The sequence below is a fragment of the Zingiber officinale genome, chromosome 8A (genome assembly GCF_018446385.1).
Source record: "Zingiber officinale cultivar Zhangliang chromosome 8A, Zo_v1.1, whole genome shotgun sequence".
In the NCBI taxonomy this organism is placed as follows: Eukaryota; Viridiplantae; Streptophyta; class Magnoliopsida; order Zingiberales; family Zingiberaceae; genus Zingiber; species Zingiber officinale.
Window position 1 is genome coordinate 139124898 of NC_056000.1, and position 24482 is coordinate 139149379.

The following is a 24482-nucleotide window of genomic DNA, read 5'->3' on the forward strand; positions in this document are numbered from 1 at the left end:
ATAATTAGGTTTTGTTTAATTGTTGTTAAGTTGTTTAGTTAATTGTCTTTGATTATTACTTTCTTTATGAATGTTTCTTGGATCCTCATAGTGTAGAGTGACACTGCATTGTGAGTTCATATTTGCTGGTTAGCTAGGATTTCCTTATTTGCATTAGGTGTAGAAATTCCAAAACAAAACCCCATTATTCGATTTCGTCTAAGAGCAAACGTCCTATCACTGTTTCCACGTGAGAGACGACCCGGTCCTCTACTATACTGCCTTAGTGTAGGTTAAAGGGGTTCGGTTGAGTATAAATGAATTAATTTATTTTACGAGTGTGACAGACTTGTTACCAAATTTTAGCGCCGTTGCCGGGGAAACTAGTGATGTTCATATGTTTTTAGACTGTATATAATTTTATCTTTATCTTGTTCTTACTTTTCTACTTTGTTATTTTATTTTTCTTTAGACTTAACTGCTACTATCTTTTTTTGCTCTGGAACTTTGCAGGTTGAAGGAAAGGAGTGAGAGGAGTAATACTAGTAGTTACACCGTGAATAAAGACCAATTTTGGTCAATTTCATCATTTAGACCACCATTTCAATTTTTCTATATTTTGCATTTCATTTTTTTTCAACTTTATTCTCTCTTATTTCTATTTCTTTGGTGGTTGCATAAAAATTCAAAAATATTGTTAGGACTTCATTATTCATTACTTGTATGCATGTGTGTTATCTTGAATATTTTTCTTGTGCCTTTTGATTTTATTTGCACGAGTGTTTCAGGTAAGACCAGGAAATCTCTTGTATATCATTAGCAGTTCAGTGTGTTCAGGATCTCAGACTTGATGAGCAACATGGAAAAGAACATTGAAAAGACTCTCAAAGAGCTTTAGGCACTAGATTGGTCAGTTGATTCATTCTGCATTCGGTATTCTGATTTAGAGGCAGACTTTGAGCTATGGCATATTGTACATCTACTACCGAAGTTTTATGGACTTTCTAGTGAAGATCCCCACAGACATCTACATGATTTGGAGATGGTTTGCTCTTCATGGAACCCACTTGGCATATCAGAAGAAGATGTTAGACTTAGAGCATTTCCATTTTCAGTAGCAGATTCAGCAAAAGATTGGTTGTATTGTCTCCCACCCAACTCTATCATCAGCTGGTTTGAAATGAAGAAAATATTTCTGGCGAAGTTCTTTCCTGCTTCTAGGATTGCAGCCATTCAGAGGAATATTTGTGGAATCCAACAATTCACAGGAGAACCGTTTCAAGAATATTGGGAAAGATTTAAAAAAGACTTGTTGCTAGTTGCCCTCAGCACCAGATAAACGATCAACTTCTGATTATATACTTCTATGAGGGATTGCTTCCCATGGACAGGAGTATGGTTGATGCAGCTAGTGGAGGGGCTCTAGTAAACAAGACATCTACTCAGGCCAGAGAACTTATCGAGATTATGGCTGCAAATTATCAGCAGTATGGGACTAAACCAGTGATTGCTAAAGATGTTCATTCCTTTGTCAGTGTACTCCCTACCAGGATCCAGTATTATCAGCCTGATCCTCAGTATTATCAGATCCATCAGTATAATTTTGTTGCAGGATTCGGGTATGGGAACACACAACAAGGGAATTCTGATTGGTCCCAACATTATCAGTCATATCTTCAGCATCAGCCCGAGCAGGATTTTAGGGAGCAGTTACAAAAATTATGTCAACATCAAGAAACACAATTCCAGCCAAGAACACATTCATCGACACAATTACAGTTGCATTCAAATCAACCTACCGCATCAATTCCTGAGAAAATAGATTGTAGAGTTTGTGATATTCTTGACTTTGATCCTGCTACTCTACATGCTTCTTCTAGTATTTTGTATCGTGATGTTGTAGTTGATTCTGATTATGTTGTTGTAGATGATATTGTTGTTTCAGATGTTCTTGATGTTGCAGGTGATATTGATCATGATGGAAGTGTAGGGGAGACCCAAGAATCGCTTCCTTCGATTATTCTACCATCGGTTGAGCCTTTTATTGTACCTAGTGACGATGGAAGTGTAGGGGAAACTCAAGAATCACTTCCGTTGATTGAACCTGATCCAGAGCCAGTACCTTTACATGATCAAGATGATGCCACATTCACTGTTCTAGAGCCTCCAGGTACCTTTCAGGATGGTAAGGTTGATATTTCTTCTGAATCTTTAGAAAATACCATAGAGGTAATTCAATTTGATTATAGTGGATGTGATACATTTTGTGATTCGTGCTCTGTTGATTTTGTTAATATTTCTAGTCCTCACACAGCATGCGTGCAAGGAATGCATCCTTTATTTTTAATGTGCAGGATTTCTACAGATATTTTATTTGCAGTAAATCATTCAAGGATGTATTCTACCACTTGAAGAAAGTTGTAACACTTTATGCAATAATGAAGCTTCTGGAGTGGACACTCCAACTGAACCGTCGTCGACCACCACTTGAAGAAAACTCTAACACTTTATGCAATAATGAAGCTTCTGGAGTGGGCACTCCAACTGAACCGTCGTCAACCACCAGAAAAAATTTTTAAGGAGGCGATGGTGAAGGGAGAGAGCCTCAATTCACCTACATTCATTCCACTTCCAGATTGGCTTCTAGAATTGAATCAACTCCGACCACCGGAATTTCAGGGGAGTTGGTTCCATCTCACTTTTTCTTTGTCTTTCTGCTTATATATATTTTTTTACTTCGTTTGCTTGGTTTACTTTTGCTGGGTAGTTCATTTTTAGCTTGTCTAGTCAGCTTTTATAATAAATTCCCTATGTATTCTTTTTATCATCTTAGAAATTATGAAAGCTAGTTAAATTTGATTGTCAAATTTGATGATTTATTGTCATGATTGAATTCTTGGATTGCATATGGTTACAACTTGGTAATGGATTTCATGTTGGTAGATTGAGATGATAATTTTTGATATACCTAGTGAGGATATTTTTAAGCCTATTATTCCTATTGATATGTGATGCACTTGTGGTTAATGCTACTCTAGAACTTGCTTAATTCTTTCGAGCCCACATTATCATAGGTTTGCATGATTTTATTGAAAGCTATCTCACTTTCTTTTATTCATTCCTTCTGTTATCACATGTTTCTTAAATAAAATCCATATCATCCATCATATCATTCTTTTCTCTCCCATTTATTTCCTTTTATTTCACTCTTTTACTCTCTTGGGATGTGGATATTTTTGGATGTACATGATGAGTATTTTGCCCGGGACGGTCAAAAGTTTAAGTGTGGGGGAGAGAAATAGCTTAGTAAAATTTAGGAGAGGCATAGGTGAACCATGCTTGATCACCATAGGTAAACCATGCTTTATCTTTTTATTTGAGCTATGGATGATGTTGTATAGTGATGTACAACGTGTTAAAAAAAAAGTGAAAAAAAAGAAAAAAAAACAAACAAATCAGAAATAAAAAAAAAACAGCAAAGAAGAAAAAAAAAACAAGAAAAAAAAAGTGAAAACCAAAAGAAAAAAAAAAGGAAAAAAAAAACTTTGATATGTTGTGCTATTTGTGTATTCATATGTGGTAGAACTTTTTGATAGTGATAATCTTTATTATAGCGACATTGAAATTTTATTGCATGTTATTATTGTATTTTCATTGAAAAGCTATAGTAGAGGTTGTCTACATGTTTATTGGAGTTGTGAAAAATATTGACATGTGCCATTTTTATTCATTTGTAGTAGAATTTTTATGATTGACAATTTTTACTTTAGCGATATTGAGGTATTATTGTATATCATGTGTAGATTTTTAGTGTGAAATGCTAGAGTAGGAGTTGTTCACATTTTTATTGTATTGGTGAAAGGTGATAGAATTTTTTGTTAGTGACAATCATTATGGTAGCAAAATTTGGATTTTATTGTAGATCATGAGTGCATGTTTATTGAAAAACTATTGTAGAGATTGTTCACATTTTTATTGAGTTGTGGAAAGCTAGCTTGGGAGTTGGATGGAATATCTTTTTGGGCATTGTTCTATTGTACTCATCTATGTAACATTCCATTATGTCCATGTCTTCCACCAATAACTTGCTTTATCTTCTTTACTTCTTCTCTTATACTACATTTGCTTTATTCATGTTTCCCTTACATTTCAAATAATGCCTTCACTATTTTATTGTACACTCTTATGTTTATAGTGGTGGAGATTAGAAGAAAATCAAGCTTATGGTAGTGCATAAATCATGAGTAGCTTGAGTAAGCTCCATTATTGCATTTATATAAGAGGAGAGTCACCATTACTTTCCTTGTGAGATTATTTTATTATCATTTTCAGTTTATCTATTATGAATTGAAGTTATCATGCTTATTAATTATTGCATGAAGTGAATCCATGAATGCCTTGGTCATTTGAATTAGACAATCTTAGGTAACTTTCTTTTCATTATTTTCTAAGCATGGTTGAGAATTGCTAAGGGGATGCATTTTTAGTTATCTTTCTTGTTTTATTTTACTTGCTCGAGACGAGCAAGAATAAGTGCGGGTATTCTTGTGGGGGAGTTGATAATGGGTATTTTTGTGTATTATTTTAGCTCTTATACTTAACATTTTCTACCTTCTCGCATACTTAATGTTGTGTTTATATCATGATTTGCGAATATGGACTCATTTTGGATTTAATTGTAAATTTTCTACAAATTCTGGAATTTAATCTCATGTTTTTATCATGATTTTGTAGGGAATTAAAGAGGAGCCATAGACATGAGTTGAGTCAAATCAATTGGATGCCATGCTAGGGTTGAGCATGAGCTAATTTGAAGAGCTTAGTTCATTTCATTTTAATTTGGATCAAGAAAGAAGAATCCAATCACAACAATCCATTTCTAAGCCTTATCCAAAGCCCAATTCATCCAATTTGAAGCCCAATTTGAACTCTACTCTTAATGAACCGGGTCTAAGCTTTAACGGATCTTTTCCTTTACCCAAAACCTTTACCCGACCCGTTAAGAAACTTTCCTTCATCACCCGCACGGCACAGTGCCGACCAAGACACCTCTTCTCTTGCGACGCGCTAGGGCACGCGCAGACTCCCCCCACCGGCTTCCTTCTTCTTCTCCCTTCTCTCCGGCCAGCGGCTTCCCTTACTTTCACTGTCGTCGGCCGGTCCTCCACATCCATTTCTCCTCTTCTCTGATCTGCTCAACTCAGTGACGGCAGCAAGCTCCGGCGGTCTCTTTGAGCGGACAGCGACTTTGGGTCTAGGGTTTTCTTGACGGCGAGGTGTTCTTCTCCGGCAAGCACCCTTCTTCATACCTTCCTCAGAGGAAGTCTTCTGCGGACAGCATTCCGAAAGCAAAAGCTTCCGAGGAGGAAGCCGGCTGCCCCATCTTCTTCTCCGGTGAATTTCTTCTTCTTCCATCACTAAGCAGTGTTGTGGCTTCTTGCGGACGGCGTTCCGAAGGCAGGAATTCCAGCAATCTCAGTGCATACTTCCATTCCGGCAGAAGCTCTCCAATTCCGGCAGATCACTCAAGGAAGTTGTTCGTGAGCAGTAGGCAGCCGTTGTTTGTTGTTCACCAGAGACGGCGTTCCAGATCTGGGCCCTTTGTGTGACAACGACGGGTAGTCGATTGGTAGTTGGATTGATGTATGATTGTGGAGGAATGGATGTCGTTGATTAGTTTAGTTTGTTTTCATGTTTGATTTTCTTTATCTTTATTCTTATGCATTTTGGATATTGTAGTTAATGTTTTGATTCATGTTGCTTAGTTGTTAGTTTACCGTCGTGTTAATTGTTTAAAGTTAATGTAGTTTACTTTCTTGCTTAATTAGGTTGTTATGTTTGTTATTGCTCCTTAGATTGATAGATTGCACTTTGTTTAGTTTTATATTCTGTTGAGTTCCATTTATGTATGATTGTTGATCTTGTATCATAGGGTGACAATGTGATACAAGTTTAGCTTTTATGCATAATTAGGTTTTGTTTAATTGTTGTTAAGTTGTTTAGTTAATTGTCTTTGATTATTACTTTCTTTATGAATGTTTCTTGGATCCTCATAGTGTAGAGTGACACTGCATTGTGAGTTCATATTTGCTGGTTAGTTAGGATTTCCTTATTTGCATTAGGTGTAGAAATTCCAAAACAAAACCCCATTATTCGATTTCGTCTGAGATCAAACGTCCTATCACTGTTTCCACGTGAGAGACGACCCGGTCCTCTACTATACTACCTTAGTGTAGGTTAAAGGGGTTCGGTTGAGTATAAATGGATTAATTTGTTTTACAAATGTGACAGACTTGTTACTAGAGACCATGTTTTCCTAAAGGTGTCACCAATGAAGGGGGTACTGAGATTCAGAAAGAATGGAAAACTCAGTCCAAGGTATATTAGACCTTTTGAGATTTTGGACCAAATTGGAACTCGAGTCTATCGAGTTGCCCTACCACCAAACCTATCAGAAGTTCATAACGTGTTCCACATTTCCATGCTTAGGAAGTACATTTCTAATCCTTCTCATGTGATTCGTCATGAGCCCGTGCAGTGGACACCAAACCTGTCGTACGAGAAAACGTCGATTCAAATCCTTGATCGACAAGTCCGAAGGTTGAGGAACAGGGAAATCAAGATGATGAAGGTCTTATGGAAGAATCAGCTTGTGGAGGAGGCTACCTGGGAGACTGAAGTGGACATGCACAACCGCTACCTTGAGCTATTTGGTAAGTCCAAGGTTTAATTTCGAGGACGAAATTATTTTAAGGAAGGGAGAGTTGTAAGGTCTCATTAACGTCGAATGATTAAATTAGGAAGTTAGATTAGCTCGAGGACGAAGGTAATCTGGTGACAATATAATAATAATAATAATAATTATTATTATTATTATTATAATAGTCGTTCACTAAGAAATTATTTTATAGAATTTTTGGGAAATTTTCAGAAATTTTTTAAAGGTTAAACAAGGCTCATATGACCTGTTGATAGGGATAAGCCTATTGGACTTTAAGGGAGCCTGTTTAGAATAACAGTAGGAGTTAATAGATTCAATCAACATATAGTTGAGATCTAATTACCCAAATATATATAACTTAAAACCTAATTTCTATTTCATTACCTCACCCTCTCATCTCGATTTTTCCCCCCTCTCCTCTCCGCCGACACAACCCACCCCCGTGCCCTAAGCCCCGGCGACCTCGGTAGACGACGCTACCCTTCACTGTCGGTGCGTTGTCCCGTGGGCTAGGGCTCCCGTCAGCGGCATAAGAAGAGGAAAAGGCAAGTGTAATCCATTCTATAGGTGTAGATGTCGGTAGGTTGATGGGGAGTTAAATGCATATAGATTCCGAAGGGTGTCCCTGTTTCTTTATTGAGGTTCTAAGTTTGATTTTTAAACTCCGTGATTGGAGGTTCGTGATGGGTTTTTGATGTGGCTTTACTTCATTGTAGCGGTTTGATTTCATGGGACAAATTTGAGAAGTTTTGAAACCCGAATTGTCTTCCTTGCATTGCTCCTACGGGATGTTTTGGTTTGGAATAGTTTGGATTTATTTCTTTACTGCGATCTTGCTCTTGGTGATGATGCTGAGATTCTGGGATGGACTTAGTAGATTGTAACCTTTCCGTTTGTGGTTCTCGTTTCTTCAAGGTTGCTATAAAATTCCAAGCAGATTTGTAGCATTTAGGATGGTTATTCATTGTACTTTGATATCTTGTGTTAGCTGTGGTATTCTCGGACAGATTTGAAACGGTTAAAATGGCTTTTCATGATGCTTTTATTTCTTGTGTTGGTAGTGGAAAATACTGGACAGATCTGAAGTGTTTAAACGGGGTTTGTCATTGTGCTTTTACCTCTTGTGTTGACTGTGAAAATGCTGGACAGATCCGAAGGAATAAATATGGGTGTGGTTTAGGTGGTTTAGGTAGAGGATTTCATTGTTCCTTTATGATACTTAGAAGTTCTCACTGTTCCCGTATGATACTTGGATGTTTCATTGATTTCTTATGATATTTAGATGGTAAATGCACTGCTTGAAGTTTTGATTTGGGTTCTTTATGAAAAACAATATAAGACTATGCATGTTTACTTGTAATCTATGAAATGTGTTGAGTCATGTTTGTTTTGTTTATATTTATGATAATTGGATGCTTAGGGATATGTGTGGTAACAGTACGGGATGGGTGCCCCGAGATGAGCTCCGGGGAGGGCTCCTCCATACAAAAATGATAATATGAAATATGCTGGTTTAAACCATATGAATACAAGACTCCTAAGAGGTACCTCTAGAGTTTGATAATGGACTGAATAAACGGACTCGAATGATGGTTACCACTAATTTCCCTTAAATACATGTTTATTAGGTTATACTTGTGATTTTTGCTTTTACATGTTATTACAATCATGCCCCATGTTCACTATCTTTTCCTCTCTTAAGCTAACCTTATGTTTTCATTCATGTATAGTAAATTTCTATTTTATGCTTCCTACTTTTCGCTCCAATCCATTATCTATATCCTACTCCTACTAGTGGATTATGCTTGTTGGGTTAGTGGATTCATCCTATCATAATTGCAGGTGAGGAAGATGTCATCCCGAATGTGATAGAGGACACGGAGGCGGAGTAGCTGAGGAGATGAGGTTGAACGCATCACACACTATCCAAGGGCTCTAAGTGCCGGTTGTTAGTCCTTTTCCTTTGATTGTTATGTTAGTATGAGATGGAGACTCCTTGTTGGCTTGCACTGGTAGGAGATCACAAATGTTTCTTGGGAGATATGTATTTTCTTAATTTTCTTTTAAAACTTTTGACAAATATATGATGCAAAGTTGTTTTCCCTTTAGCGTGGGGTTATGGTTTAGTTTCGAGTAAATCACCTACCAGTGTATTGTTGATATTGTATGGTTCAGTTGTGGGTAAGTGGTTAGAGTCGTTTCAAAAAGACATGGGAACTGTTTTCTTCCCTTATAAATTTTCCACCTAGCATTCCACTCTCTGTCAATACTACCACGAGGAAGATGAGGAATGGTTGCACAAAAACAAAGTCAGCTCATCACTGTCATAGGACCGTCAGCTTCAACTTTACCTACCTCATGGGCTCCACCAAAGAAGCAAATTTAATATGTGATGGAAATCTAATTAGGACTACTTTTGGGAGCATTAACTCTCACTGTTCACCCTTGACTACTACTTTATTCTTATCTTCTGATTTAATACTCACTCAGCAAAAAATTCCTTCTTATATGAAGATTCAACTTAGTTGGATTGTTTTCTTTTTTAAAGCCTGGATGCTTCCCTTCTATAAAAACCACTCAAAACCTGTGTGATTTATCATCGAAGAAACACCTACAACTTGTACTTCTACTCTCTAACTTGTACTTGTAAGCCTTTAGTTTCTATAATTTCCTAGTTTATAAATTATAATTTCCTAGTTTATATTTGTTCTCCTAGTTAGTAACAATGAAACAAGATAAAATTTCTTTAAGAATAAAGTATGATACAATAGCAGGTAGAACCCAATGGCATAGAAGAATCCATATGGCCGACCACACCTTGTGGGATAAAGCTTAGTTGTTGTTGTATACTATTTCTCCTAGTCTTTGTAAATTTTCATATGACAGCATAATAAAGTTTTCTAGGCTTAAGGCTCTGTTCTTCTCTATTTGTCTTAAAAAATCCTTAGTCCTTGTCCAACTCTAAATTATGTAGAAAGGTCTATCTATGAGAGAGGATGAACCATCAAGTTTTTCTAAGCTTGTAAAACTAAGATAATAAGAGCTAGTAAAAGCTTGTTGTAAGTCCTAAAGAAGAAATAAGACATATGGTTCTTGTTGCTTCTCTTAATGGGTGAGGTTCACTAGTGAAAAACAAATCAGAAAAGGACATCCTTCCAAAGTGCCTAGATTCACCCCAAAACATACATTGGTTTTGTTAAAAACCTTAGAAAATAATACTTACACTACACAACTACAGATGAAGCACATGGCAAAAACAAATATTGGTATTAGAGCTTAATTACGAACTTTGGGACACTTAGTATACGATTTCTAGCACTCCACGGGAAGTTAGAAAACTTGATTATCTAGACTTAGCTTTACAACCAATAACAATTATCACTTTAGATCAAAACAAACATAGTTACTACATTAAAATCAAATCTCATACTCAATATCAGCACATAGACAATTCTCACTTAAATTTCATTACTGACTAAGTTTAGGAAGCTTATTGGAATCATAACTACGAAATATCTTCCAAAATTTAAATACTTTAACTAAGAACTTAGTACAGAACAACCAGATCTTAGTTGAAGTATTAAGGAATCTTGACTATCTAAAAGAAACTCAAGAATCCTTAAGAAGAACTTTACGATTAGATGGTATTCCTATCAAACATAACATACTAGCCATATCCAAATTAATCAACACAAATAAATCACAAAATTTAGAAGTTGAATCTAGAGCACTATTACTACAACTCAAGGAATTAGTTGCTAGTGATAAGACTCAACTTCATGAAGTTGCTAGCTCTTCACAAATACTTAGGAAACCAAGTATAAATGAACAAACTAAGATTTAAAAACACTTAGTATAAAGAAGCTTTATAATACGCACCAATATTCTAAGACTAAAGAAGATGAATATTGTAGTATTGAATTAACTAGGAAAGAAGATCAAATCCTAGCTCAGCAAAACAATACTATACTAGGCCTATTAACATCACTACATCATAGAATAACATTACTAGAAAATAGGTTACTCTTGATAGAAAAACAACTTCAAGGAAATATGCAAATAACTAATTGGAAGGAAGTTTTGGACAACATCAACAAAGACTTGAGCAAGTTATCTCTCGGAAAATTTGTTACCAGAAAACCTTCAACGATGTATAAATTCTTAACTTATAACTCAAGCTAGTTAAATGAGCCTCACAAGAACTCAAACTAAACCATTTACCCACCCTTCTCAAACAATGCGAATATGACAAATAGAAACAAATACTACCTCTTGAATAGATAATATTCTAGCTTGAAAAAATAATTTTTCTAATCATAGATTAGAAGAACTTATAGACATTAATAGAAATTTAACAGTATTCTCAAACGAACAGTTAAATACACTCAATCTCAGACAAAGTCAGGGGATACTTAACTTTACCACTTTTGTGTTTAAACAAGACAGAATAGAACCTCTTTATCTTCTAGATGAAGGAGAAGAAAGATTTAGCCTCATGAATGAAGAGTCAACCATAGCACTCTTAACCAGAAGACACAATTATATACACCTAGGATTAATTGTGTTTGGACTTTAGAGGCTTAACAAGACAAGAATAGGAGGAAAAGTCTTGTTAGTCTTATATGTCTCATATTTCTCTAATAAAGAAAAAGCAGTCATTAGACTTATAGAAGTTGACATGAACAACAACTTAGGAATTACTTACTTTTAACATGACCATCAAAGACTTTGTTAAACACATTAAAATTCTGGTGCAAGCAAAAGGATATGGACAATTCCAAAATGATAATATCAACTGGATATAATTTTTGAGGGGAAACAATGAATCATATTCACAAACTTTAAAATTAAAGTCACAATATGATTGAAGCACTTACTTCTAAAGGAATACATTTCCTTAAACCAAGAAACTTTGATTTAGAAATATTAGCAGGATTAGAATGGACTATAAACTTAGAAAATACTAAATCAACACTTCAACCAACTGAATCTATCATATACAAAGATAGATGAGGAAAGTTAACAGATTCTCAGGTTATTAGTCTTCTACTTCTCAAAATGAAAAAGATATAGAAGATGATAATTTCAACCTCATGTTTAGACAAGATAATGATCCTGTTAGTGTACTTAGAAAACTAGGAACAAAACATCTAATGTTGATACAAAGACAAACTTAAACATACTCAACTTAATGAAGAAGTCAAAAAGAGTACAAACTTGTTTTTGGAGACTTAGATGAATGTGTTTATCTACCATCAGAAGATGCTATTCATCTTACACTAGATGACTTAGCCAAACTTGAACAATTTGAAAAGAAACATAAAAAGTTAGAACAAAACTGGATATTATATTTCGATGAAGAGAAATATAATAGCTCAAAAACTTGAAGATGAAGCCGATACTGTCAGAATATAGCTACTTCAACTTTTAGGCCACCAGGGGGGAGGGGGCATCATGTTTATGATTTATGACCAATGAAATCCTTTTTCTCAATGATTTTAAGCTCCATTCTAAGATCACTATCTAGAGGATCATAACCAAAAGAAGGTCAACGTTAGAGTTATTTTCAGTAATCTATGGATGCATTTGCCCAACTTGATATTGTCTAAACTTTTAGTTTAATGCATTCATAATGCTTTACAATCTCTAAAGCCAATATTGTCGCTCAGGACTCCCAACTTGAACATAGTAGAAGAATCAATATATTAGCAAAGAGGTAGTTTTTACGACTAACACTAATCTCCAAGGTGTTACATAGTTTCTGAGATGGCATATTATTTATTGATTTCTTTCAATTACGAATGTTTGATTGTTTTAGATATAGAAAGTGGAGACAACGACCATAAGAATCCTGTTTACACATATAAGCCATTGAAAAAACATATTATACCTCATATGAAGATTCCAAATAAGGATGTAAGCTTATATTTTAAAGATTTATTTAATATATGGGTTCATATGTGTGCATTATAGATTCTTTCCAATTGTTGACAATATCATGAACTTTCCGATAGATATGTTCATCCCTTACATACAAGGGAAATGCATGTACCCATAATTCCTTGGATTGTTCTACTTTTTTATGGATTAAGGGCATGGATTATCATCATTCAATTAATACTGGCATGGTATATTTATCATTAGAAAAACTAGATCAGAATGAGAAAATTGTTTCATAAAATGACATTTCTCTCAAATACATTTATCCATAGAGTAGCCTAGCACTAGAAAATGTAATTCTCGTTGATTTATCAAATCATATCAATCGAAGCCTTCTTAGAGGTAGACAGGGTCATGATTTTAAAACTTCTATTAACTTCCATCCAAGGCTAAAAAAACTATCAGAAATAGGCATGAAATAATCTTGAGGGTCCTGTTTACAAATATTCTTATGTACCAAAGGGGGTGGGGCCCATTCATTAGTTTTACCAGTTGGATGGACCAAAAATCGATTGCAAGTGGCTCAGCTCAACCCAACTAGATTGGCTTCCTTGTTTAACTTCATGATACAGATTACTATTTCAGCATCGTCTAGTTTTAACCCACTACCAAAAATACTAATGCTACAAATTACTTATCCATAACTATGTGACTACTTAAGCTCAGTCATTTGAAGTTTCCTTAACAATTTGTCATGATCCCAGAAAGCATGTAAAAGATTACTTAGAAGTTGCATTTCAGCCTGTGTAATAACTGATATAGAAGTCAAAAAATAAAAATAAAAATTTGATGACTGCTGCGGAAGTAATATGGATGTTATGCTGATACACTTTTCAACAAAAGATATCCAGATCCCTACCTTGGAAAGACGATCACATCAGGTACATTCACAGCTCTGTGGAAGCTATTCTGAGGTGTGCCGTGAAAAAAACGCTCTTCATAGTCGACAGTCATGTTGTCCTATGAGATGTTCAACCAAAGGAAACTTTATAAACCATTCAAACAACAAAAAAAAAAGAGAGAGAGAAGAATCACAGGAACCCGACCTGAAGAACATCTTTCAGCTCTCTGATGAACTCATCAATAACCTCAGTACGAGACCCCTTGACCACTCGGTCCGTATCACCTCTCCTGACGCTGGATCGGGATCATACCCACAGATCAGATCACTCCAAACAGATGAAAAAGTAAGCAAATCAATAAACGCAGGGTAAACCAAGATTCGAGGCCGGGGTCACAGAGGCAAGGAGCAGAAACGCGGCTGAGGTCGAAGGCGAGGGCGGATCCCGCAGAAGCGGCGACGGCGAGGGGGAGAAGGACGCGAGGCCAGGCGACGCTGCGGTCGCTTGCAGCGTCCGATCGGAGAGAACGGCCGCCGAAAGAAGGGGGAGCGCGGCGGAGGAAACGGAAGAGGAAGGTTCTGGAAGAGGCGACAAAGAGAGCTGAGGAGAGGAGCCCCATGAAGACCAAGTGTGCGATGGAGAGAGCAGATCGCAGAAGCCGACCGTTAGCTTACCTACGTAGTTCACCGTGGACACAGGAATAAGAATAGTCTTCTCGAACTGGCACGGCCCACTTCATAAAATCGGCTTTTGAACGTTTCGCCACTTTATGTTTATTTGGAAAGAAAGAAATTAAAGAAAAAGAAAACAAATTAAGTGGAAGAAATAAAATAAAGAACGTAAATAATATTAAATAAAAAATATAATATTAAATAAAAATATAATAATAATCCCAGAAAATCAAGTGCACTCCTACTAACGTCCATTATCCCTTCCGTATTAGCTTAAAGATAGATTGATGAGACATTGGGATATATGAATCATCTTTTATCATATTATTTTTTTGTTATATTTTTTTATCATTTTAAAAATAGATAGTTTACTTAATCGGTTTCAATATTATCGAAATCATGTGCTTCCAAGGTGTAACCGACGCGATAACCATGAGATAGATTTGTAGTATGAGATAAGAGTCGAATCATGATGAAATCTTTAAAAAATGTCATCCTAACGATCACCCTTCTTATTACTACTACTCTCTAAGGATGATCGTTACTTAACTACTAACTTTACTTAACCGGTATGATTAAAAATCACATGGAAACCCTACCGAAAAATTTCGGCAGAGTCTCCCCTGTACCGATGACCATATTCAACAATACATGCAATATATACTCAGCCACAAGCGGCTGGAACACATATCAATCAACCACGCAGTTAAATAAGCATCAAACACACAAATATCTACTTACTAAACTGGACTCATCCTACATGCAATCTAAACAGAATAATCTCAAATGACATGAACTTAAAATACAACTCAAATGTTTACAATAATTAAAATGCGGAAACTAAAATTAAAACTTCTTTCCTAGTCCCAAGGCTTCCATAGTCCTGGCATCACACATCCTTCGAACACCTCCTTGTCGCCTTCCTTTCTATATCTTTTCCTTTCCTGTATCTCTGTTTGGTATCTAATTTATCTATCTGTATTTAACCGTCGAATTGATTATACTAGGTCATTTGAGGATGAACGATATCTAATATTATCCAAATCGCATACTTAATTTTTATAATATTCAAATCATGTATCATATTCATAATGTATCATATTCATGAAATATCTCTCCTCTAACATTCGAAAATCTCCTTAATATATTCATAATACTCACTTACTAATACTATTAATGGGTTCCTCAAATTCTCCTGAGTTGAAAAAATATCGAACTTTTAAATTTTTTTAATGATGTATATGGGTCAATCAATCAATTTGGTCCGAAATTAACTAATAAATAAGAAGACTTTGAACCACTTCAAATTAAAAATAATATACTCCTGAAAAACCGTGGCTTCGAAACTGAATTTGATAGTGTAATTTGAGAGCATTAAAATTTCTAAATGGATGGAGTACAAAAATTAAAGATACCTCTCAATTTAATTAACTGCTGTCAATTTACTCTATTAAATTTAGATTTAAAGCATAAATATATTTAAAACATCCAAAACAGATTAAAAGAGCATAACTACATTAAAAACGTCCAAAACTAACTAATTTAATAAAAAAAAAATGATTTACTGGTCCCAACGTCAATCTATCTCTAAGTCAATATAATATCCCAAAACTTACATAAAAATTATCAAAATAATACCACACCGTGACTAATAATTTGACAAATACTCCAAACAAACTGAAACATAAAAGGGACATTTTAAAAATATTTAATTATAAGAAATATTATTTTTATAATTAAAAATACCGCACCATTTTTGCCCCCTTTATGTTTATTAATGAGATGGGAATTTATTTATAGGAATAAGATTTAAAAAACATAAACAATACTAAATATCATCCTTTGATTTATTTCCATTTTTTTCTTCTTCTTCTTTCCTCTCTTATTTCTTATTTTTCTGTCCCAGTAAAATAAATTCAAGTCATTTGTTACTACTGTTTTGTAAACATATCAACTGTTTAAACATCACTACTATTGTTAAGCTACTTCTTCACATAACAGAGGCATTTGAAAATGCAATAAGCTGGGCGTAGATCTCTAAACTTGAGAAGATAAAATTACTGCAACTAAACACAGTAATATCAAATAACACCGAGTATATTCGTGTCAAATGGAACATCTCTAAACAACGAACGAAATCCATGGCAAAACTGTGCAGATAAATCTGCAGATTGCTGGCTAGTCAATAGGTTAACATCTCGGTTATTGTTGATTCTCTGGGCTTTGAATCAAAGTGATACACAGCATTTGGAAACTGGCTTGGCTTGTAGCATCAACCAACTCTGAATCGTAGACGCCTTCTCCAATACGGCTTGCCATAGACGCGTTTGTATATGAACTGCTTGCTTCCCCATTTCCACCATACCGGACCAATTGGATGTGCCAGCCTTTTAATCTGATCTCCTAACAACAGCAGAGGAAAGATTCATCCAAAATAAGGCACCACTCGGTATGGACTTGTAATTGCTATAGATCTTCTGGTGTCAAACATGAATAGTTGTTATCAGTACCAATATAAGCTAGATTAGCATTTTTAAGATGCCCAAATTACTAAAACATGAAAGATTAAACCATTGAGTTAGGACTAACTACCAATGAGCTCAGGATAACTCATCAGGCAATTAAAAATTGTGGTTTGTTAAAAAAACATAAGATATGCCAACAAAAGCTACAAACTGTCTAAAGGTTCATACAGTCAAATTTACTGTTACCATTTTTTGGATATCAGATGCCAGAAGTAGGTTTAACTGTCCATACATCTTGCTTCTGTCTAGAATTTTGGACATGTGACTCATTGAACTAGCACCTTTTTATAAGCTCTTTTATTATTTAACATTTCGCTCAGTTGGTACCATCCCTCACTTTGTTCATTTGATCATGTTTTCTTCACTCACTTTGCATTGTCCCCCCCCACCCACCCCCCGATGGTCGGGGCCAAGTTAAACCATCCATTCTTTTGATAGTTTGCTAGGTTAAAATGATTTATTCCAACATAATCACTAAACTATCACCAAAGCGATCAAGTCATTTTACCAACCGTCATTATTCCTTTGTGTTAACCCCAATAATTTGGGGTAGCTAACATGGATTGTGTCCTATTGAATTCTATAATAACTAGCAATATTCATATTTTTTCAGCAATACTTCTGATGTTAATTGAAGTGTTGTTTGGTCTCCCTCGTACCACTAATACCATCATCTTTAATTAATTCAATTTATAAAATTACTATCTTCCATCTATTTCAATCATTTGATCACCTATTAGTAAGGGTGACAATTCATATAATCCTGTCATAGATGGATCATGGTATTCAGATCAATTGAAGAAACCTAAAACTAATTATATACATTTAAAAATAAACTTTTATAAGGTGTAAGATTGATTAATTAGTTTTATCAGATGAAAAGTTATTAGTATTTTGAAATAAATTTCTATTGTAAAAGTTATTTGGGTCATGTCATGTCACTTTCGGGATGTTTCTCTCAATCGTGGTTCGGATCGACCAGTACCATGTTATTATTTCAAATATTGCCACACCCTACCAATTAGTTTCTTTTCCCTAATAAAACCACATCCTAGCATAATTCTCTACAATATAACTATTTTGTATGTGTTGTTTATTCACTTTTTCTCCTAATAATGACATTTTTCATCCTTGTCAGACAATAATTTAAGAGACCTGGATTATTCATCATGAATTCCTCTTAAAATATATAGTCTATTCCAACCAAAACCAAAGTATGACATAGAAATACTAAACTGTAATTTAATCAACAATAAAAGTTCAACATAATTACTCACTGATAGCAGCAGCAACCATATTCCATTGTGATTGAAGCATCATAAAGTCAGGTTTCAAGATTGGCCAATACTTCATCTGAACTTCCATTACTTGCAGAATAGTTTGTAGACCTGCTTTCGAAGGCACATTGTTATTCAACTGAGGACTAGGATTTTCGCCAAGTAACACCTGTGAAATAAGTGTAAAACATTTTTCTTATTCTTGGCGATCGCAATTAAATAAAACATTGAGCCTCCAATGTGAAAGGTGTTGCCATGCATTTTTTTTTGTGAATGAAAATTAAAAAAAAAAAAAGAAAAGAAAGAAAGAACTTCACCATGAAGACACAGTTTCTCCAAATGAAGGTAAAGACTTTTTTTCATGTTTGCATAAAGAATCCTGTTCATCAATAAATAGATCTGCAAAGCTATTTACAAAACAATAACAATTTAGAAACCTTTGATACAACAACAACCAAGTCTATCCCACTAGGTCGGATCAATTATATATTATCACCTATTATATCATCATCTATTTTAATAAATTTTATCATATTTTATTGTTGCTACCAAATCTTCTTTGTTATTCCTTTTTCTCATTTAACGTGCATATTTATCACAGTTTCACATTGACTAACTAGAACATTTATTAGTCGTCTAAGTATATATTTGTATAATCATGACTCCCAAAGTTTTCCGCAATCCCGACTTTCTCTCTAATATTCTCATTTCTTATTTTATCCATCACCATATGTATGCATATCCACCTTAACATCCTCATCTATTCGACTCATCTTTTGCCCGTGTGCTCAAGTCATAATCCAACGAAACCTTTGATCCTTGGAAATAATGATTTTTGGTATAAAACTTACAATTCAAGTTCTTAATAACAGCTAAGAAACAATTTCTTCATTATTAAAGAATCAATTGCACTGAGCTTTTTGAGAAGGATTCAGTTGGACGGTTGATGATCCTCTTCTTTGTGGGTGGATAGAGGACTAAATAGCATCAAAACTTGTTTATTTAATATGTTTACAAACAAAAGTAGATAATAGCATCAAAGGCTTGGAACTGCAGGTGGTTGTTTTTTTCCTTTTGATTTTAGTATACCACATCATTAAATTGGTATGATATCCAATTGCACCAACCATACAAACAAAACCAAGAGAATACAGATGATACTGGCATGCATTAGATAAAGCTTAAAAAAAGGATGCAGTTTATTATAAACAATAACACAAGGCAAAACTCCTATTTCAAGCACCTATCTTTAGTTTATCCTACCAACTAAATAGATTTACAAAAGGCATCCTACCAATCTGAAGCCCCTGATTAACCTTGTCAAGTTTTGCAACGAAGACCTGATATGGACTCCTTTGAGTACCAGGAATGCAGATCCACTTCAATTTAGTTGTTTGAACAATTTAAGGCCGCTACTTGTCAAATTTTACAATCAATTAAATTTGCCATGAATGTTTGCTTTCAATTTAATGCTTTGTACAGAATTAGGTCATCAAGTAGTCTTGGCTCAAAATTATTTGATAGCCTTCAACTGTTTGGAACCAAGACCTGATGCAGGCTCCTAAGTGTGCCATGATTCCATATAAGGCGGTTGTAAATTTGACAAGTAAATGGTCATCAGGTAGTTTTGAGCTGCAAATCTTGGAACCAAGACCTGTCATGGACTCCTAGGAGTGCCAGGAGTCCATATTGAGTCTTCCTTTCAAAATTTGGCAAGTAAATGGCCACAAAATAGTTTTGAGCCAAAACTACTGGATGATTTTATATTGTTCAAAATATATAGGTAAAACAGTGACATAGAAACTTTGAAAGTGACAAAGATACCTTGACCACTGCGGTAGCTGATGAAGATATGGAACGAAGATTATAGCTGCAAAAAGGAAAAGAAATAAATTTACAGTTAACATGTAAAACTGTAATGTGTGGAGGTACTGACTGACCCTCCTTCCAGGATGACCAGCAACTTCCCTTGAGAGACGCTACTAAGCATGTGTGTCATCTGAGCATATCCAGCAGGCGTGACCTATTACAAGTGTGTCAACTGTTAACTATATAGCACAAGTTCATTCTATTTTTAATAAGGACATACAAAATAACTAATCAGTGAACCATAATCCTTGACCTTTTGAAAAACATTAGAAATTTGATAAGAACAATTACACAATCAAGTGAAATTCTGCACAATGTAGTGATATTCAATACACCGTTTGGTAATAATAACAAATTAACAATTTAAGGCTGACACTAAGAAGTTTTGTTTACATACAAACAGATTAAAGAAAAAAAAATACTTGCAACACAAATATTATGCCAAAAATCTAATTTCATTTTGCGTCTGTAAAAGACTGGCCTTATATGACTTAACTTCAGCTCAAAAGTGTTTCTACTTTCCCAACCTCGAAAGTGAAAATATAAATTCCAATACAGCAAAAAAAAAAAAAAAATCCAATTGAATGTAAGATTGTAAGTAAACAGGTATTTAAATAGAGCAAAGACAAAGATCAAAACCTACTGTGTAAGTTTCCAACTGGTGCCCAATAATTAACAATCATAATCTCAAAATACCAATGTGATTCACTAATTATCGACATAAAACATGAAATCATCGTGTTAAACAAAATTATAGACAATTTGCATTCACTAATTATCAACATGTTACATGAAATCATCATGTAAAACAAAATTATAGACAATTTGTCATTACATCGCAACAACCAAGAGGATCACCACGTGCTGCATCAAAGCCTGCTGAAACAATTGTGATGTCGGGGTCAAATTGAAGAGCTGAAAATAAGCATGAACAATGAGTCATATAGGAGGCCAAAGAAAAAAGTGGTCAAGTAAACAATTAATACAGAAAAATAAAACAATAAGCACATGATCTGCAAATGAAACAAGTTGCAGCGTAGCTTTAGGGGTCCAAAAACGAGAATGCAAATGCATGTGACCTTAATTGTGCCAAAATGTAGAACTTTGCGGGCATATTGTTTCCTTTTCGATTCCCAATCTAAGTAGGTAAAAGGAAGAAATATTACTTTTATGTAACTCCATATGCTAAACTAAGATTGTTTGATTGAGAACTAGGAGGCTAGTGTTTGAAACTGAGTTACTAAAGATTAAAGGCATGCTTTCTACCTGCACCGGTAATAACATTAAGAAGTATTTTTTAATAAATCCCTATACATCATAAAGAAGACCCCAACTACTTGGGAGTAGTAATTACTTTTTTTTATTCCTATGCATTGTAAATGAAAAAGTCAAAACCCACCTGGGTTCTCTTGTGGATCTAGGAAGATCCTATAGGGCCAATTGCACCCACTAGGCTCAAAGATATTATTTAAGATAGTATGTATTTTATCACCCCACTGATCCACACAATACAGTCAGAGTAGTCTTTAATTGATCATTGCACCTGTCCAAATTGGATATTAAGGCATCTTATTTATTTAGGCATGGATATTACTATCCACCTGGACCACCTCATATCACTTGACAAATAAATTCTTTATTTATGTTTTTCATAATTATTTTTTATTCATTTTTCTGATCAAATTATTTTCTATTCATTGAGCAATACAATGTATTTCAAAGTATGAAATTAATTGCATCATCTTTCAAAGTATCCGATTAATGGCATCATCTTTAGACTTATTAAAAAGTTTTGTATTGCGTGAACGATTAGTAAAAAGATTTGTATTGCGTGAACAATTAGTAAAAAGTCTTGTATTGCCTGAACAATTAATGGCATCATCTTTAGAATTATTAAAAAGTTTTGTATTGCGTGAACGATTAAGTGAGTCAACTTAGCCTCCACTGCTCTTCAAATCTTGGATCCGTCCCTACATCCAAAGACCTTAAAATGTAACTAGACAGCATCATAATGCAGTTGATCAAAGTAATGAAACAAAATAATTCTACAACAAAAATCAAAGTTTATATACGAAATCAGCATCTGAGCAAACATTGCATCATGAAAGGCACATTCATTCCAAGAAATTTATAAGCCTTGCAGTTGCTTTCTTAGAGACAGAATCTTAAAGCCTTGAAAAGTAATAAAAGAAACATGGATTTTCCCATGGATGAAGAAAGAGTGGCAATCGAATCAATGAAGTAGGAATCCTTTAGATATGCCCAAGACAAAGTGTTTTTGGCTTCAGTTAGCTCTATGAAACAAAGTTTGATGAAGAGTATTCAAAGCATCTTAAACAATTCCAAATGGGCAAATACAGACAAATAGCTACAACAAAGCCTAAATGAAAAATCTTGGACTGTTTATTGGTTTTACTGAGTTATTGGGCCAGACCTTTAAATGATCGAAAGAGTGCATCTGGAAAATCCAATATTGGTATAAATATAATGAAACCAAGAGATAATTTTACCTTGAATACATTGCACCTACTTATTAAGTCTTGTGAAATAGTTTGGTTAAGAAAAATTCTTTTTGATTTGGGTCAAGAATAACAATAATCAACAGAAATGTATTATGGCAATATACTAACTATTGGAATACAAAAATCCAGTGCTTCGAAAGATTCTTGAGCTATGATAGATTCCTAAGAGATTAGGAGAAATAAGAATAAATTCATATGGTCTTTATAGTTTATACATAAAGGAACAACTGATAGATACTCTCACAAAAGGTTGTAACAATTAGAAAGTTTGAGAAGTTCAACAAACAAATGAAGATTGTAAATCAAGAGTAAGATGTGTGCCATCAATCCCACATGCTCATTGGGGATAAACTCAGTTAAATTAAAATAACAAATTAGGATTTGTCTTTTCTTATCATACAGATTGCGAACTTGAAAGTAAGACTAATGATCTTTCTCTGGGGCACTAGGATAGTGTACTACTCTATATTCCTCAATCACCAACAAGCAAATTAATAGAATCAATCAAAACAATGGAGCAAAGTATTATTACCAACACTATATATTTCTTTTAGCTTTCTGAATTCAAACATTTTTTTCTCCAGTAGTTAAAAACCTCAGGAACTGCAGATTGAATTCCCAGGACAAGAAAGCAAGAAAATTCCTTTAGTTTTAATATAGAACAAATTCACCTTAAGCTCAAAAAAAAAAGCAAAATTTGAAATTTCTATTCATTACTGGATGGCTCAATCTTATAATTGTATGCTACAAATTAACGATGGTAACTCCTCATCAAGAGTCTGTAATTACACCAAGACTAAGACCTTGAATTGAAACCATGTATCCAAAAGAAAGCTAAAAACTTGAAGTTCTCATCCATATGCTCATACAAGCTATCATCAAATAATAGGAAAGTAAGAAAACAACCTATTGGAATGACAACATGCTGAAAAGCAAAAATGTAATCCTTATCTCCCACGCCTCCACAGTTCCAAGGAATGTTTACAGAAAATCCCTCACCATCCATACTGCCAACCTGCAGGTATGAGCAAATGGTAATTCAAACACAAGCTATCCAATTGAATTACTTATCATGCCAATTTAGAAGCAACATTAAACACAACAACGCTGGCAGAAGGGAGGCATTGGCAGCAGCATCAGGGATAAGGGAGGGGATGCAATTTGTGCTTGCTCTAGTATGATCGAAGACAGTAGTGGTGGGAGCGGAATTGGAGAACATCAACAACGGCTTGCAAATTGCATGGGACAGAGAAATTTGCTTTCTTTGTGCTAGAACTGATTGCAAAGAAGCACTGGAGAAGATCAATGGTACTACCAGACCCCACACCATTTCGAAATCAGGCATTGAAACTGTTAAACAATGGCTGGTCCAGGATTGGGAGATGGTCTGTAACTATATCCCTTACGAAGGCAATGAGAAGCAGACTAACTTGCTAGGGAGGCAGTAAGTGTGGGATGTGGTCTACTGTTCAAGGTATCAGGAGTTTAATCAAGGCCGTCCTATTTGTGAGGTCCTTGATCAGTTATGCCCATGTATTTGATGTTATATTAACAAATTTTGAGCCAACTCTTTGATCAAACAAAAGAAAAATTATGTATCTCCACATAATTGCAATTTGCAAATGTAAGGACCTTTTCTAATTGAATTTGATGGGTGAAGTACCTCATCAACAGCTCCAGTTCCAGGATAGAACCTTCCATTTTCATGCCTATGTAATGATATATACAGAACCTGAATATCAAACAGAAGTTACTAGCTGTCAACCAAAACGCCAGATAGCCAATTGAGTAAATAACAGAAAGGCATAAAAAAATGACATCACAACTGGTTATGCACTGTAGCAAAAATTTAATCATGGTTTGAAATCTCGTACCATGCCAAACGGCATGATTGAAATAAAATCATTTCCGAAACATGAAACTACTTGTTACAGGGAATGTCTCCTATGTCGCTACGTCAATCATATGAATATTAATGAGTCACATCATGCCAACACTTGACACCTCTTGGCATGCTACAATATGGATCAAGATAAATTGAGATAATATTACTTTTATCTTATGTCCATACAAGAGAATGCCAAAACTGTTCCATTTCAAATGGAACATAAAGTTCAAACTTAAATATCTGTTGTC

General features: G+C 34.7%; 2 protein-coding genes across 13 annotated transcripts in view; both read right to left on the reverse strand.

Moving 5' to 3' along the window:
- Nucleotides 1-14188, reverse strand: part of LOC122010410 (D-lactate dehydrogenase [cytochrome], mitochondrial-like) — a 106697-nt gene extending 92509 nt beyond the window's left edge. For 2 of the 6 annotated variants that reach the window (XM_042566939.1, XM_042566937.1), the window contains exons 1-3: nt 13857-14181; nt 13687-13777; nt 13500-13600 (exon numbers count right to left, since the gene is read on the reverse strand). In XM_042566939.1, coding sequence (XP_042422873.1) covers nt 13500-13600; nt 13687-13777; nt 13857-14101 — 437 coding nt within the window. In that variant the 5' untranslated portion in view covers nt 14102-14181. Of the gene's footprint in view, nt 1-13499; nt 13601-13686; nt 13778-13856 lie in introns of all 6 variants that reach the window. The other 4 variants (XR_006119880.1, XR_006119881.1, XM_042566938.1 and 1 more) reach the window with 4 other exon arrangements.
- A 1871-nt stretch (nt 14189-16059) lies between these two features.
- The window catches only part of LOC122010412 (histone deacetylase 15-like), a 39860-nt gene continuing 31437 nt past the window's right edge, over nt 16060-24482 (reverse strand). For 3 of the 7 annotated variants that reach the window (XM_042566943.1, XM_042566941.1, XM_042566942.1), the window contains exons 12-18: nt 24010-24078; nt 23253-23361; nt 20660-20739; nt 19896-19978; nt 19780-19825; nt 17956-18124; nt 16060-16556 (exon numbers count right to left, since the gene is read on the reverse strand). In XM_042566943.1, coding sequence (XP_042422877.1) covers nt 16426-16556; nt 17956-18124; nt 19780-19825; nt 19896-19978; nt 20660-20739; nt 23253-23361; nt 24010-24078 — 687 coding nt within the window. In that variant the 3' untranslated portion in view covers nt 16060-16425. Of the gene's footprint in view, nt 16631-17955; nt 18125-18272; nt 18363-19779; nt 19826-19895; nt 19979-20659; nt 20740-23252; nt 23362-24009; nt 24079-24482 lie in introns of those variants that run through there. The other 4 variants (XM_042566945.1, XM_042566944.1, XM_042566946.1 and 1 more) reach the window with 4 other exon arrangements.